The following is a 15,508-nucleotide window of genomic DNA, read 5'->3' as shown; positions in this document are numbered from 1 at the left end:
GTATGATTGCCAATGAGAAAAATATCCACTAAAGTTCAAATGAAGTGGTTGTAAGCAATTATAGGCAATCGTCAGCCCTTCAACAATGAGAAAATAAACCTACCATATGGTCAGCTATAAAAAATTTGTGATATACAAAAAAAGGTGTTTTGTTCTGACCGGCCTAGATTAATATATTGTTTAATTTGTTTCCCAAATACCGACTCTGCCAAGCCAGGTGTTGGTAGGTAAGTAGGGAAATAATTTAATTTTTTTCCAAAATGCTGGAACAATATCTAAAATTGAGAATGGAAATGGGGAATGTGTCAAAGAGACAATAACCCGACCATAGAAAAAACAACAGCAGGTCACCAACCTGTCTATCTGGCAAGCCTGAAAATCAGAAATGAATAAAATAATATTCGACTTACTTTTGACAATAAATGAGTCGAACCGTTTTTGTAGGGTCGGTAGGGATTGGCAAAACAAACAATATTTTATTTTCGGCCTCAGTAATTTCTTAAGCCTCTTTTACTCTTGCATGTAGGATCTTTTTCAGAAATTTTCTTCATCTGAACAAGGAAAGTAGAAATGACTTTTATTGCTTTCAAAATATTTTTAATGTACATTGAGACTGAGTATGTCTCTGACCCTTGGTGAAGGCTGGTTCAACATTGATTTGTTGAACATATTTGAAAAAAAATTGCAGATTTTCTAGATGGTGAAAAAATTGCAATTTTCAGTAGCCGACAGTGATTTATCCTCAACCAGTCGCCGACTGGTTGAGGATAAATAAGTCTGGTTTTCATGGTTTTGTAATGTTGGAAATAGACAAGAATTTTTCTGTTTTATGAAAACAGAAAGCTGAAAATATACATGTAAATAAATGCACACTTGAGGATTACATCAGTGCATTAATTGAAGTGAATCATGACAAATACATGTATATATCTTGTTTATCCCAGATAATTATCTATTATAATGTCAACAAATTTATCATCATTACTGTTATGAATATAGAAAATGAAATATAACACCAAGTCTGTAATACAAATTACAAATATGATAAAGTTTAGTTTTGATACAATAGCCCCTTTGTGCTGAAGATTTGGAGAATTTGTATTGTATTATACACATGATACCTATACGTATACATGTACATGTATATCTAATCTATAAGTGTGGATACAGGATTTTGAAAAAGGCAACATATTTTGGGAGTTAGAGTCGTAAAATGTCTATGCATTTATATCATACAAGTACAGTTGTACATGTATATAATTCCGTAAGGAGAAAACCTCATTCACCTCCTAACTCTGCCTCTGGTCAAATATTCTACAATATCATGAATATAGACCATGAAAGTTCTACGATATTCAGTGGCAGATTTAGGGTCCCCCCTTTTCTAGAAAAATTTGGTTGATAACATACATTTAGGGAATCACTGAAGCTTGGCTTATGAAAATTCATGGATCTGCCACTGATATTGATCATAATAGAAAACCATATATGTACTAACTTGTAGATGGATAATATATATAATTAAATTTAAATGAAATAATTGTAAAGGAAGTTTTAGCACCTTAATAAATGTACGTACTGTCAAGCAATTTTATTTTTGAAAAATAAAACCCAAAATATTTATTTTTAGACTCAGATCAAGATCAAACAGATCAAAGTGATGATGAAGCATTTACTCCATCAGAACAACAAGTAAGTTACCTCCCTTGATGTAGCATGGAGAGTGTCACATGTATCTTTATAATATGTTTTAGTTTTGTTGTTAAATGTACTTTTAGTAAAGTTGATTTTCACAATCTTTAATTCTTATTACAAAAATATTGAGGTTCTGTTTACATAAATTTGTATTCTGGTATCTATTATTAGTGTTTGTACATCTTCAAGTATGTATATTTTTTGTATTAAAATGGTCATGAAAGTAAATACAATGTACATGTACACTTTGTATGTTCTTTTGAAAAATCTCCATCAGTATAGAAGTATATATATTTTATATATTTCATTTTATATTTTATAATCATAATACAGAAAACCACAGTTTCCTTTATATTTCTATATCTAAATGTAAGCTAGGAACACAAGCTTTTTGTTTCCTATTTGTTTTGCATAACAAGCGTAAGGCATTAGATTGTGGAATTTGTTTATAGGTAGAATTCTGAACAATTTTCTGTCTGAGTATACAACAAAAGAATATAGCTCCACCTGTATACCAAACAGCAGGTTTTAATCACCTGCAAGGCTCGGTTAAATCAAGCGTTTCCTGTTCACCTGATATAATACATCAGAATCTAATTAGATTTTCTAATCTACAATGCTATTTTCAGATCATTGTTTTTACTGGAAGTTTATCTATGAATTCCACATTTCCACACAAATGCACCTACCTACATATGTAGATATAAACATTACGAAATGTTTGTAAACAAAGGCTTATATAACAGTAGTGTCTTTTATCGTTAGAATTTTACGCAAAGTAGCTATGCTTATTTCTGCCACAGCTTTGATTTGCAGCTTTTTTTACTTTAAATTTGATTTGATTATCAACCAAAAATTTCAAGTGCTGTGATTGGTACATGTATCTTTTTTTTTTTTTTTATCAAAACATGTACATTTTGTACCTGCCCTAATAAGTAGCCTCATATTGGAGACAGAGCATTTGTTGTCCCTTTCAATCACAGGTTTTACACTGAAAATGTATGGGGAAAAAACAAATTTTCTATTTTCTAAATGCTTATGTGTTATATGATGTATTCCCTCTCAATAGTTGAATATTTAATTCAGAATACATGTAGCTTGTCAAAGCCTGCATGTTAATTTATTAACTTTCTTGAATGGAAAAATATCTGAACCCATTTGAAACAAATGTACTTCTGTATAAACATAATGAAAGCAACTACATATTTATCCCTGTACCAGTAGTGTCATGTCATCAATATTATCAGAAAATAAAATCTTGACCAAGTCACTGTAAAGTCACACTCTATATACATTTTGTATATCTGATTGAAAGCTGATAAAAGATGCAATTTACATGAACTTTTAAAGAAATCTATAAAAATATTTTTCTGTATTTTTAAATGCCAAATAGAAAATAAAAAAATAAAAATTCAGAATTGGACCAATTGTCGAAGTTGGTACATCTTTATATATTTGTCCTCACTTTACCTGTTTGGTTATTAAATGGAGATGATTATTGGTTCAAGTTTAATGTAATAAATACAGGGCAGAATTAGTCAAAATCTATTTGTGCTCAATGTGCTGATACTGAGATAAGTTCTCTAACACACATATGCTTTAATACATGTTTGAAAATTATCTGAATTTCTAGTAGTTATCAAAAAATTATTAAAATGTTTTCCTTTCCAAGTTATTATGGTAAGTCCTGAAATTAGCAGGTGAAATTAATAAACACGAAAGATTTATCAATATACTTTTATACTATTTAGATACCAACTGTTCTACAATTGGTGCACAATTGTGAAGCATCACATTTATCTAAGACCTCATGCAGCGAGGAGGTGTTTGACCTGTCTTTGTATTGGTGTTGCCTAGATAAAATTTCTTTTCTTTAACCAGACACATTTTAAGATTTATCAAAGGTTTACATATGCATGTATGTAGTCTTATTATTTACTTTTCTACATTGGCTAGAGGTATAGGGGGAGGGTTGAGATCTCATAAACATGTTTAACCCCGCCGCAATTTTGCGCCTGTCCCAAGTCAGGAGCCTCCGGCCTTTGTTAGTCTTGTATGATTTTTATACAACCGCAAAAATTTTAATTTTTCGTCGTATATTGCTATCACGTTGGCGTCGTCATCGTCCTGCGTCGTCGTCGTCCGAATACTTTTAGTTTTCGCACTCTAACTTTAGTAAAAGTAAATAGAAATCTATGAAATTTTAACACAAGGTTTATAACCTCAAAAGGAAGGTTGGGATTGGTTTTGGGAGTTTTGATCTCAACATTTTAGGAATTAGGGGCCAAAAAGGGCCCAAATAAGCATTTTCTTGGTTTTCGCACTATAACTTTAGTTTAAGTGAATGGAAGTTTATGAAATTTTGACACAAGGTTGATGACCACAAAAGGAAGGTATGTATTGATTTTTGGGAGTTTTGGTTCCAACAGTTTAGGAATTAGGGGCCAAAAAAGGGCCCAAATAAGCATTATTCTTGGTTTTCGCACAATAACTTTAGTATTAGTTAATAGAAATCAATGAAATTTAAACACAAGGTTTATGACCACAAAAGGAAGGTTGGGATTGATTTTGGGAGTTGAGGTCCGAACAGTTAAGAATTAAGGGCCAAAAAGGGGCCCAAAATAAGCCTTTTTTTTGGTTTTTGCACCATAACTTTAGTATAAGTAAATAGAAATCTATGAAATTTAAACTCAAGGTTTATGACCATAAAAAGAAGGTTGGGATTGATTTTGGGAGTTTTGGTCCCAACAGTTTAGGAATAAGGGGCCCAAAGGGTCCAAAATTAAACTTTGTTTGATTTCATCAAAAATTGAATAATTGGGATATGCCGAATTTTGATATGCCGAATCTAACTGTGTATGTAGATTCTTAATTTTTGGTCCTGTTTACAAATTGGTCTACATTAAGGTCCAAAGGGTCCAAAATTAAACTTTGTTTGATTTTGACAAAAATTGAATCCTTGGGGTTCTTTGGTACGCTGAATCTAAAAATGTACTTAGATTTTTTATTATTGACCCAGTTTTCAAGTTGGTCCAAATGGGGGTCCAAAATTAAACTTTGTTTGATTTCATCAAAAATTGAATAATTGTGTTTCTTTGAATTGCTGATTCTAACTGTGTATGTAGATTCTTAATTTTTGGTCTCGTTTTCAAATTGGTCAACATAAAGGTCCAAAGGGTCCAAAATTAAACTTAGCTTGATTTTAACAAAAATTGAATTCTTGGGCTTCTTTGATATGCTTTATCTAACCATGTACTTAGATTTTTTATTATGGGCCCAGTTTTCAAGTTGGTCCAAATCAGGATCCAAAATTATTATATTAAGTATTGTGCAATAACAAGAAATTTTCAATTGCAGAGTATTCAGCAATAGCAAGAAATCTTCAATTGCACAGTATTGTGCAATAGCAAGAAATTTTGAATTGCACAGTATTGAGCAATAGCAAGAAATCTTCAATTGCACAGTATTGTGCAATAGCAAATATTTTCAATTGCACAGTATTGCGCAATAGCAAGAAATATCTAATTGCACAATATTGTGCAATAGCAAGAAATTTTCAATTGATTGGAGTTATCTTTCTTTGTCGAGAATAGTAGTTGAATCAACTTATATCATTGTTTTATACAATATACAATGTATATTTTTACTTTTACTACCAACTGATAAATTAAAACAATCTTTACCATTCAGTGATAACAAGCACTTTTTATACATTTTAATATTTTATGATGTATTTAAATGAGTAGTTATTGCTATTTATTCAATTTTTATGCCCCACCTACGATAGTAGAGGGGCATTATGTTTTCTGGTCTGTGCCTCCGTTCGTTCGTCCGTCCATCTGTGCGTCCTTTTGCTTCAGGTTAAAGTTTTTGGTCAAGGTAGTTTTTGAAGAAGTTGAAGTCCAATCAACTTGAAACTTAGTACACATGTTCTCTATGATATGATTTTTCTAATTTTAATTCCAAATTAAAGGTTTAACCCCAATTTTCATGGTCCACTGAACATAGAAAATGATAGTGCTAGTGGGGCATCCGTGTACTATGGACACATTCTTGTTTTGAGAGGATTAATATTCAACAGCATAGTGAATTGCTCAAAGGCAAAACAAACATTTTAAGTTCATTAGACCACATTCATTCTGTGTCAGAAACCTATGCTGTGTCAACTATTTAATCACAGTCCAAATTTAGAGCTGAATCCAGCTTGAAAGTTGTGTCCATACTTGCCCCAATCGTTCAGGGTTCAACCTCTGCGGTCGTATAAAGCTGCGCCCTGTGGAGCATCTGGTTAATTTTAGTTTCTTGTGTATGATTCGGAGTTTAGTATGACGTCCATTATCACTGTACTAGTATACATTGTACATATTTTTTAAGGGGCCAGCTGAAGGACGCCTACGGGTGCGGGAGTTTCTCGCTAGATTGAAGACCCGTTGGTGGCCTTCGGCTGTTGTCTGCTCTATGGTCGGGTTGTTGTCACTTTGACACGTTCCCCATTTCCTTTCTCAATTTTATTATTATTATTATAAAACCGTAATGACTAAAACATTGAATATTTGGGATCCTTTTAATAGAGAGGACTTCTACAAGTAGATGTATGTGCAAATGTGCATTTAAATGCACTTATCATGTCATCTGGTTAGCACATGCATTACACCTTCATATCCTGATATATATCATCCTATTTCTAAAGGTTAAAAGATTTAACATTAAGTTCTTAAACTCTGGGATGATTATATTGTCATCATAGATGGGTATATATGTATAGGTAATACATGTACATCTACACACATGTATGATAACGTTTTTTGGGGGATTGAGGGATGACCTATATCTTTTCTTACATGCAGTTGTGAAAGGTTTCATTTACTGGAGATCATAACAAATATTTTCATAGTACATTGTAGTTTGAAAATTAGACTTAAATCATTAAACATAAATCATAAAACACATATATATCATTGTACAATGTATGTTAATTATATTTAATATTATGATGGCCAGGATAAATAGAGACATCAAATTTTAAAAGATTCGTTTTGTTAAAGCATATGTAATATTACCAAAAATGTTATGTTATACATCAGATTAACTGTCCCCTGAATTCACCTTGACAAGGTGTTCTCAGGTAAAATTGTTATCACCTGACAATTTACCTTCCATTGAATCATTCACTTAAAGTAGTCACTTACAGTAATGTATGAAAGGGTTAAAATGTTGACATCTTTTATTTATTTTTAACCAAAGAAGCCCATTTCCGTGGGGTCTTGAATTGCTTGTATGTGTAAAGGATAGTAATTTTTACCTTTTCTGTATTTACTGCTTTTCACATTTTAAAGATTCTATTGACTTTACTTCAAGTTCTTGTAATTTTAAGAACTACTGAAATGTTATCTTTTTTCCGTTCCTTTGCCTTTTTATTATTTTGGTCATCTTTTATTACCATCATGATTCAAGGACAGGATTTCTTGATTTTGTAAAATGAGCCATGAACGTATTTATAAATTTTGTTTGGCAATATACAATACATGTATAAAAACTGACTCACAGGGAAATCCTCAAAAAATTGTATGTCATGGGTAAATGTATTAGAGAAGTGCAGGTGAAAAGACATGTCCTTCTTAAGCCAGGTTTGAAATAGTTTTTGCTTCATGTGTATACAATAAAATAAAAATAGATACATGTGCATTGTAAGTTAATATTATAAAAAGATCAGGTCAAAGGAGTAGGTCCGGTAAGGACCGATTTTGGCCTCAAATTTCAGGTTCATCTGACGAAAGATTTTGACCACTTTTTATATACTTTTAAAAGTGTCTCTTTTATTTGAATTAATTAGTTTATGGGAAAGATTTTAACTGATTTATTCATTAAAAATGATCCGATTCAAGCTCAAATATGAAAAATCTACCAAATATGCCGAAAAATGTCACTTTTCAGATGGTTTTTTGAAAAAATGGAAGTGGCCGCATCCGTGTTCATCCTCAACCTTTATATATGTTATGTATTATCATCAAATACAACTTACATTTCAATATTAAGGATGAACACGAATGCAGCCACTTTCGTTTTACACGAAAACCGTCTAAAATTTAACTAAAATGCTAGAATTGTGAAGATTTCAGTAATTTATCATGACTTAATGGTGCTAGTACCGGATATATATGCATTGTATTGTCAAAAACAGCCCATATTTATGTATCAGAAGCATTCTACTGTCTAATAAATAACTAAAAGTTTACATTTTTACAATTTTGTAAAACTGTTATATTTTGGGGCCAAAAAGGGGTCTTACTGAACCTACTCCTTTTTAAATGTACTTGTACATGTACATGTATGCAGCAATACCATTACACATTGCATTAAAAACAGTAATAAATGGGGCAACCATGGCCAAAATTAGCAACCTTGTTACATGATCAAACTAAACAGACTTCTTTTGTCCTTTTTCTAGACTCCTTTAATTGTTTATATTTACATTTTGTCATCCCACTGTCTTTTATACATGTAGTTTACTCTATGGTTTTGATTTTGCAGTCTGAGCCATAGTTGTTTACTTTCTTGTCCTTTGGCCACTGATGGGTAGCTAGCTGCATCATTGGCAATCATGCCCCATCTCTTTATGTACATGTGTATATCTGGGGACAGAAGTTGGAAATAAGAACTGATTGTATGTACATGTAGTACTTGAACATACATATATAAATTTAATGTTACAATAAGATAGTCTATAAAATTAGTTTATATATAATAGCACAGACTAGACTACAAACAGGTTCATTTCCAATAGAAGATAAAGGTTAAACTGTTGAGACTCTGTACACATGACCAATATACATGTAATTCACCAAAACACATTTTCATATCATATTTACTGCTCATCATTAACAAAAAAAAATAAAGTGTTTTTATTTTATTTTGAAATTAATAATATATACAATTTTATATGCTTAAATCGTGATAAATGTACCTTTCTTTGAACGTTTTTAGAAATCATATTTTTTGTTCTTTTTTAGTTGACACTTACTCTCTATTTTCATGTACATATATTTTCTTTCTTGCATGCTACTATTATATTTTGTATATTTGTTGTTTGCTTATGTTTATATTTTGCCTTGTTTATAGTGTGTGCTTTTATTTGTATGTATTCCAGTTTCCTGGTAACAGTCCCAGTCTAAGCACTGCTTCTCTTGCTTCAAGGTCAACAACAAATAGCTGGCGTAGAGCTCAATCGGTTTGTATTTTGATAAAGAAATTTCATAAAACTTTAAATTTTTGTGTTATTGGGTTTCTGTCTCATGAAAGTATATACCTCAGTCAAACTAGCTATAATAAGTAATTTCAAGCTTTATTTTGGCATACTTTTAAATTTTTGCATTGCTTATGAATTGCTTACTTTAGTTTATATTTACTTTCTATACAAGTACCCCGGTAATTATTTCTCCTTTTTCTTAAAAAAATGTATGATGGGTATATACCCATGATTCATTGAAATTTGTTAGGAAAAAAATATGGTTTGAGAAAGAAATGATGATTTTGCAGTTATTCTATCCGTGCTTTGACTTGGATTTCAAACAACAGCTACAAATTATTTGTCTAAAGTATAAAGATAGGCCTACTTTTATTGAACACTTATAAATGTGCACTGCATACCAAGTATGTATGAGAACCTGCATGGAAATTATTGTTGTTTTCCCTTACCCTGAATCTCATGCCCTGAATTCACATATATATTGACATACCAGTAAGAGACATGGTTATATGTGAAGCAGTTCAGTCAAACACACTACCAATAAAAACTATAGTTTGTTTTGTATGTTATATTAACATCAAATTAACCTATAATGTATCAGCATCATATGTACAAATACTCAACTATTAAGAAAATCAACTTTTTACTACCTTTCTGAAACTGTGTGCATAGAATCGAAGATCTAGAGAAAAAGTTTTCATTTGTACTGATATACTGTATCATTATATATAATAAGGGGTTTACTAGATAACATTGTAAATACGTTGGAAATCGATATGGTCTTACCGGTCTGTATAGTGTTACCAACAGTAAACTGACAAAAGTCATGTAACATAGGGTTTTACTGTATATAGTGCTACCAATATTTTAGATATTCTGTAACCTGACAGAATTCATGTATGACATGGTTTTACTGTATAATGTTACCAATACTTTGGATATTAGTAACCAGGCTGACAGAAATCATGCATATTAGGGTTTTACCTACAATGATACCAATACTTTGAATATTCAGTAACCACCAGTTAATTTTTTACTATACACAGGGCTACCAATTGAATAGTTTGGAAATTCAGTAACCTGACAGAATTTTATCTTGTTCATGTGTTCCATCAGAAAATCGAATACTGTTGATGCAGTTATGATTGATGAACACCTGTTTTTATGATTGTACTTTTTAATTAAAATATAAATCAGTATTCCACAAAATATAAAAAGGATAAACAGCTGTCAGCAATTGGCACTGATCATTATGACCTAGATTAGAATTTTATATTTTGATCCTGTTTATTAAGTTATATTGACTAATATCTTTGAAATTAAGGGATGAAGTATTGTCCTATAAATGTTTCTCAGTTATAGATTTTACACCTGGCAGTATATAATAAAAATATTCAATTACATATTGACCTTAGAAAAATAAGAAAGAAAAAATCTTTTACAACTATAGTTAATTGATATCTAATCCTATGCAGTTGTTATAACGGGTATAATTTAAAATTGAAATTATTATTCAGTGTCTTGTCACTTCCAAGGGAAATAGGGGGAAGATATATGGTTTTCTGGACTTCTTCTGTTGAATAGTAAGACAACTCATGGTGAGGGGCATCAGTAAGAATGTGTTGGTTCTGAGCATGCATGAAATATTTGCAACTGACATCTAGCAATCAATCATGTTGGTTGTAAAATAGCATGACCAATTGGAATAGGGATGGTAAATGCCCACTGTTTCTCGTTTTTTATATAGATTTATCATTAGTCTGTTGGTTTTCCCGTTTGAATGGTTTTACACTAGTAATTTTTGGGGTCCTTTATATACATTTTGTAGCTTGCTGTTCAGAGTAAACCTAGGCTCCGTGTTGAAGACTGTACCTTGGCCTATAATGGTTTACTTTTATAAATTGTGACTTGGACGGAGAGTTGTCTCATTGGCACTCATACCACATTTTCCTATATTTATGAACAAGCAACAAGGCTAACTATGGAATATAGAAAGAGTTGCAGGAATTGATCATGGATAAACAGTTCAATTCTGAACTTGCAGCCCAAACACTTCCTTATCATTGTGTCTTAATGTCACCTTGACCTTGTCCTGAACATAGCCTTCTGTACTAGTCATATTATAAGATGAATCAATGTGGCTGCTGCTGTAAAGCTTAAGTTCTATCATCACATAGGAATGATTCTGTCATTTTCTGAATGTTTTGTCTTAATTCAATTATAGAAATTATCAGTTTGAACACACAGGGGGTTGGTGATTTATGATTTCCTCAAGGGGAGGTAAATCAGATAATATCGTTAACCACCTGGGGAAGAGGGATTCCTTGGCAATTTTCATACACTTCAATTAATAAGTTATTGCCTGTTTTACTAAATAGCAATTGTTATGTCATTCCATTGTTTGTACATACCAATAATTTTTGGCACAAGTTTTCTGAGGTCTTATTTTGATATGGGGTTTAATGATGAACCATATCTCAATCCATTCTGAATATTTGTCTCCATTTACTTTTGCAATAGAATTCCAGTAAAAAAATTGTACTTACAACTAAGTTCTGTATCATCAGAAGGAAATATATTAAAATCCTGAAATATTTGCACATATTTCTTCTTATTTCTTTTTCAACTTAAAATTCTTTCATTTGTCTTTCCAAGTGGTCTGTACATGTGATAGTCTCCTTTTCTAAAAACTGATACTCTCAAATTTTCATGTGAATTGAATTTTTTATTCGTAATCATGAATTTAAAATATAAAAATATTGAGATTTGCAAGGAGATAACTATCCCCAAATGGATTTGGATACTTTTTTTGTAAGTGAATCAGAAAGGAGGAAAAATAAATTTTTGACGCATTATGGTACAATCTCTGCAATTTGTGTTGCATAGAATCAAGTCAATTATTTCTTGTTTATCCTTGCAAGGTTTGTCAATAATTGGTGATTCACTAAGAATTCTAATCCTAATTGTTAGCTATTTATAAATTGTTTATTCTGAGTGACATTGCCAAAAGATGGTTAGAGGGAAATTGTTTACAAATTAGTTTTCATCATCCACTAAACTGTGATGGGACAAAGCAATGAGACTCAACTTATGGTCTTCAAATTAAAAACCAGGGGGAGGGTTTGGGTGTCAGAAATACAGGTTATATGACCAGAGCTTATTAACTCTTATGTTAACTGTTATTAATTTGATATAGAACAGAGTGACCATGAACCACTTTTAGAGAAGAGTTGCTTAAACTCTTAATTCTTTCACATGATCCTCTTCTCCTTTGAATTTTAAAGAAAAAAATCCTCTATTGTTATGAATACACAAAAAACTTATTTTGATGTCTATTTAAAGTGTCTGTCAATACGGACATCTATGAATCAGTAGGGAATTAATCTTTAAAGAGATTCTGTGAGATACCAAAGAATTTACAATTTATCAAAGACAAACAAAAATTGTTTTTTGTATTCTTGTTTAAAGATTATTTCACAAATTAATGAAGATGGACAGCTCATTTTAGATAACCTAAATATTTTGATTGGAATGTGATAGGAAAATTGACTGTCAGGACTAGATAATTTCTTGCTTGTTTGAATGTTTGAAGGAGCTCAGAAATTTAACCACTGGTAATTTCTTTTGTCTGATAAAGGTTATGCATTTTAATCGTTGCTAAGCAACATAATATATGATACATTTTCAAAATAACACCATTTTCAGACTGTACTAAGTATAGGGTTACAGTACCATAATTAAAATTAAATTTGAAGGTGGGGCCAAAAATGGATCTTACTACCCCTTGTCCTTTGAAGGAACATATTTGACAAATAAAATTAATATCCAGCATTATACTTATTATAGTGTATATGCAAGGGCATCAGACAGAGTGATCTAAAATTCAGTGGACATGTTAAACTGGACATGTATATCTGTCAGATGATAGATCTCGCGAAATTGTGATGATGTAACTATTGAAATTAAAATTGTTGTTCTGAAAAATGATAATTTTAACTATGGATAAATGATATAATCAGGGTAGGTTCCTTGTTTGGTTGACAGGGGGAGGGGACATACACCCTCTAGGTCACCCTGAATCTGACTTTGGTTATCCTGCCCTCCACTGTTTATATAACACATATCCTGGCCTTGATTGAAAAAATATGAAATGTATGAAATTAAGTCCAATGTTAAAAGTGCAGTGAAAACTAAGACTTGAGGATAAATGTTTCTCAGCTTTCCTAACATTTTGTACTGTTAATTAGATTTTACTGCCATATAAATTGATATGAAATGTTTGCCTGAAGTCCATTTTGGGAACTGATCGTTAAAACATTGATTATGTAGTTATAAAAAAGAATATGATGTTTGTTTTTAAGGTAATGATGGTGAAAAGTCTGATATTAGCTATTAAACTTGATTGACATGAGAAAAATTACCCATATTTCCACTATTTTATTTGATATTGAAAGTCAAATCAAACAGTAACATGTAGTGATTGGGTAATATTATATAATAAGTATGGAGGTTATATATTAATTAGGAATTGTTTCATCGACTGCCATTTCCCATAATTACTTTTGATTGATTGACAGATTGTCTCAGAATCCCATGTTAATGTTGTAGACTGACAAAATATTGGCCTTGTAATTGTAATGTTTCATGATTCATACAGATGGACTGAATATATATGTACATGTATTTAAATGCATGTTAAATATGCTGAATGCACATGTATAAGTACCAGTTAAATTTTGACTCATTTTGGGAGAGAAAAATTATTTAAAATGTCAACACTTTTCTGTGTAGATGTTAAATTTCAACAAACATTTATGTAAATGAAGTGAAACGTACGACATCTGTGACAAGTGAAGGTGCATTATGCAGTTGCACATGTAAACAGATGAGTCACATCAGGTATAAAACTGAGTGTCATCTGTTACCACTTGTATATATATATATATATATAGTATACAAGTACTTTTCAAATTCCATTAATAAGACATCAATACATGGTTGGTGGTAGGTCAGTTATTTGATTTACATGTCTGTTGTATGTAAATTAGATAAGAAGTAAGACTTTCTTGAAATCTGGACCATAAAATGACAGTTTTTCTTACAATTTGGTTTAAAAGTTTAGAATGATTCACAAGTTAAACTTTGACTAAATATACAAACTTGATGTTAACTTGCAAGTGTATTTTACCCCAGATAATGAATTTTGAAAGTTACATGCAAAAAGACTTTCAAAACTAGAATACTTGAAAATAGTATTTTGTTGTTTGGAAGAAGCTGATAATGATAATCCTTTATCTGATCATAATTACATTACATGTATGTTCACAAGAATCCCTAATCTTGATTGGCAGACAATAATAGCAATAAATTCTAATAATAGAATTTATTTCCCAATAAAATGCAAAATTCTTGTCAGCTGAGAATATATAAGCTACCAATGACAATGTCACAGCATGGAAGTATTATATTGACAGGAATTCCAACAAGCGGACTTCAAACGTTTATAGTGCGATGCAGCAAAATCGTTAAGTATCTGTTAATTAACTCGTCATGTCTTATGAATGCATGGGTTCCAATCAAATTTTTGGAACCTCGTGAATGATCGTAATTACGGAACATACCGAAATAACCGGATGTGTACTTAATTGTCAAGGGAATGACATTTACCAACCATGTGAATGACAAATATGTCAGTTTTTACGGGTTTTGCTGCTTTAAAACAAATAAAAAGAAAAGAAACGAAATCCCCGCAACTGTTTTCACCAAATAATAAAAAAAAAAAAAAAATAAATAAAGAGTAAAATACTCACAAGCCATAAACATTTCAGTTTAAGTTGCAATCAATTTTAAAATAGTAAGATTTTCATTCATGAGAGAGCCGTTGGCTAAACACGCATAACTATTATATACATATATGCGTGTTAGGCTGGAAAATCATAAAATTCTCATGTAAAGTAAACGGAAAAGTTTTTATCAGTAATTATTATCGCGTTTTACTGCTAACTTTGACAAATATTTTAATGAAGTGTTTAATGAAAGAATTTCCAACAAAAATTTAATCCAAAAGTTGGCCGTGGGGGGGGGGGTTAAAGAGCTTTGATCCGAAAAAAATATCATATATTTTGATTTATTGTTTACTGAAAGTCCAATGGCAAATATTTCATGCAATTAAACAAGAAACAGAAACATAAATTGCTTAGCATACGGTGTAAGATGTTTCAGAACTGTTAAGCTTTTAAACACATAAAATAAATTCTAATTTGGTTTCCATGATAAAAAAAAAATAAACTTCTTTATCATAGGGCCCATCATGGTGATCGTTCTTTAAATGCATCCAGACACATTAAAAGCCATCTGTAAAAAATAAATCTGTCAGACCGGTCAGATTGAGTAATCTGGGACTAGGTTGAATGTTTAAGGTTGTTTACAACTTTGGAATTATCATAAAAGGTGTAACAATTCATCTGCATGTCTCGTAACCTGATATTGCTATGTAGAGGTCATCACATGCGTGTAATTATTAACCTCTTTTAGTCTTTAAAATATATTTGATAAATAAGTTAACAA

The 15,508-nt window shown here is 31.2% G+C and overlaps 1 protein-coding gene across 5 annotated transcripts in view; it reads left to right on the top strand.

Moving 5' to 3' along the window:
- Nucleotides 1-15,508, top strand: part of LOC143072514 (uncharacterized) — a 76,370-nt gene that overhangs the window by 5,014 nt on the left and 55,848 nt on the right. For 3 of the 5 annotated variants that reach the window (XM_076247469.1, XM_076247471.1, XM_076247470.1), the window contains exons 3-4: nucleotides 1,631-1,692; nucleotides 8,843-8,923. In XM_076247469.1, coding sequence (XP_076103584.1) covers nucleotides 1,631-1,692; nucleotides 8,843-8,923 — 143 coding nt within the window. The remainder of the gene's footprint in view (nucleotides 1-1,630; nucleotides 1,693-8,842; nucleotides 8,924-15,508) is intronic. The other 2 variants (XM_076247472.1, XM_076247474.1) reach the window with 1 other exon arrangement.

The sequence above is a fragment of the Mytilus galloprovincialis genome, chromosome 4, assembly GCF_965363235.1.
Source record: "Mytilus galloprovincialis chromosome 4, xbMytGall1.hap1.1, whole genome shotgun sequence".
Taxonomy (NCBI): Eukaryota; Metazoa; Mollusca; class Bivalvia; order Mytilida; family Mytilidae; genus Mytilus; species Mytilus galloprovincialis.
Note: the sequence above shows the minus strand (reverse complement) of the source record. Positions and strands in the feature narration are given on the sequence as shown.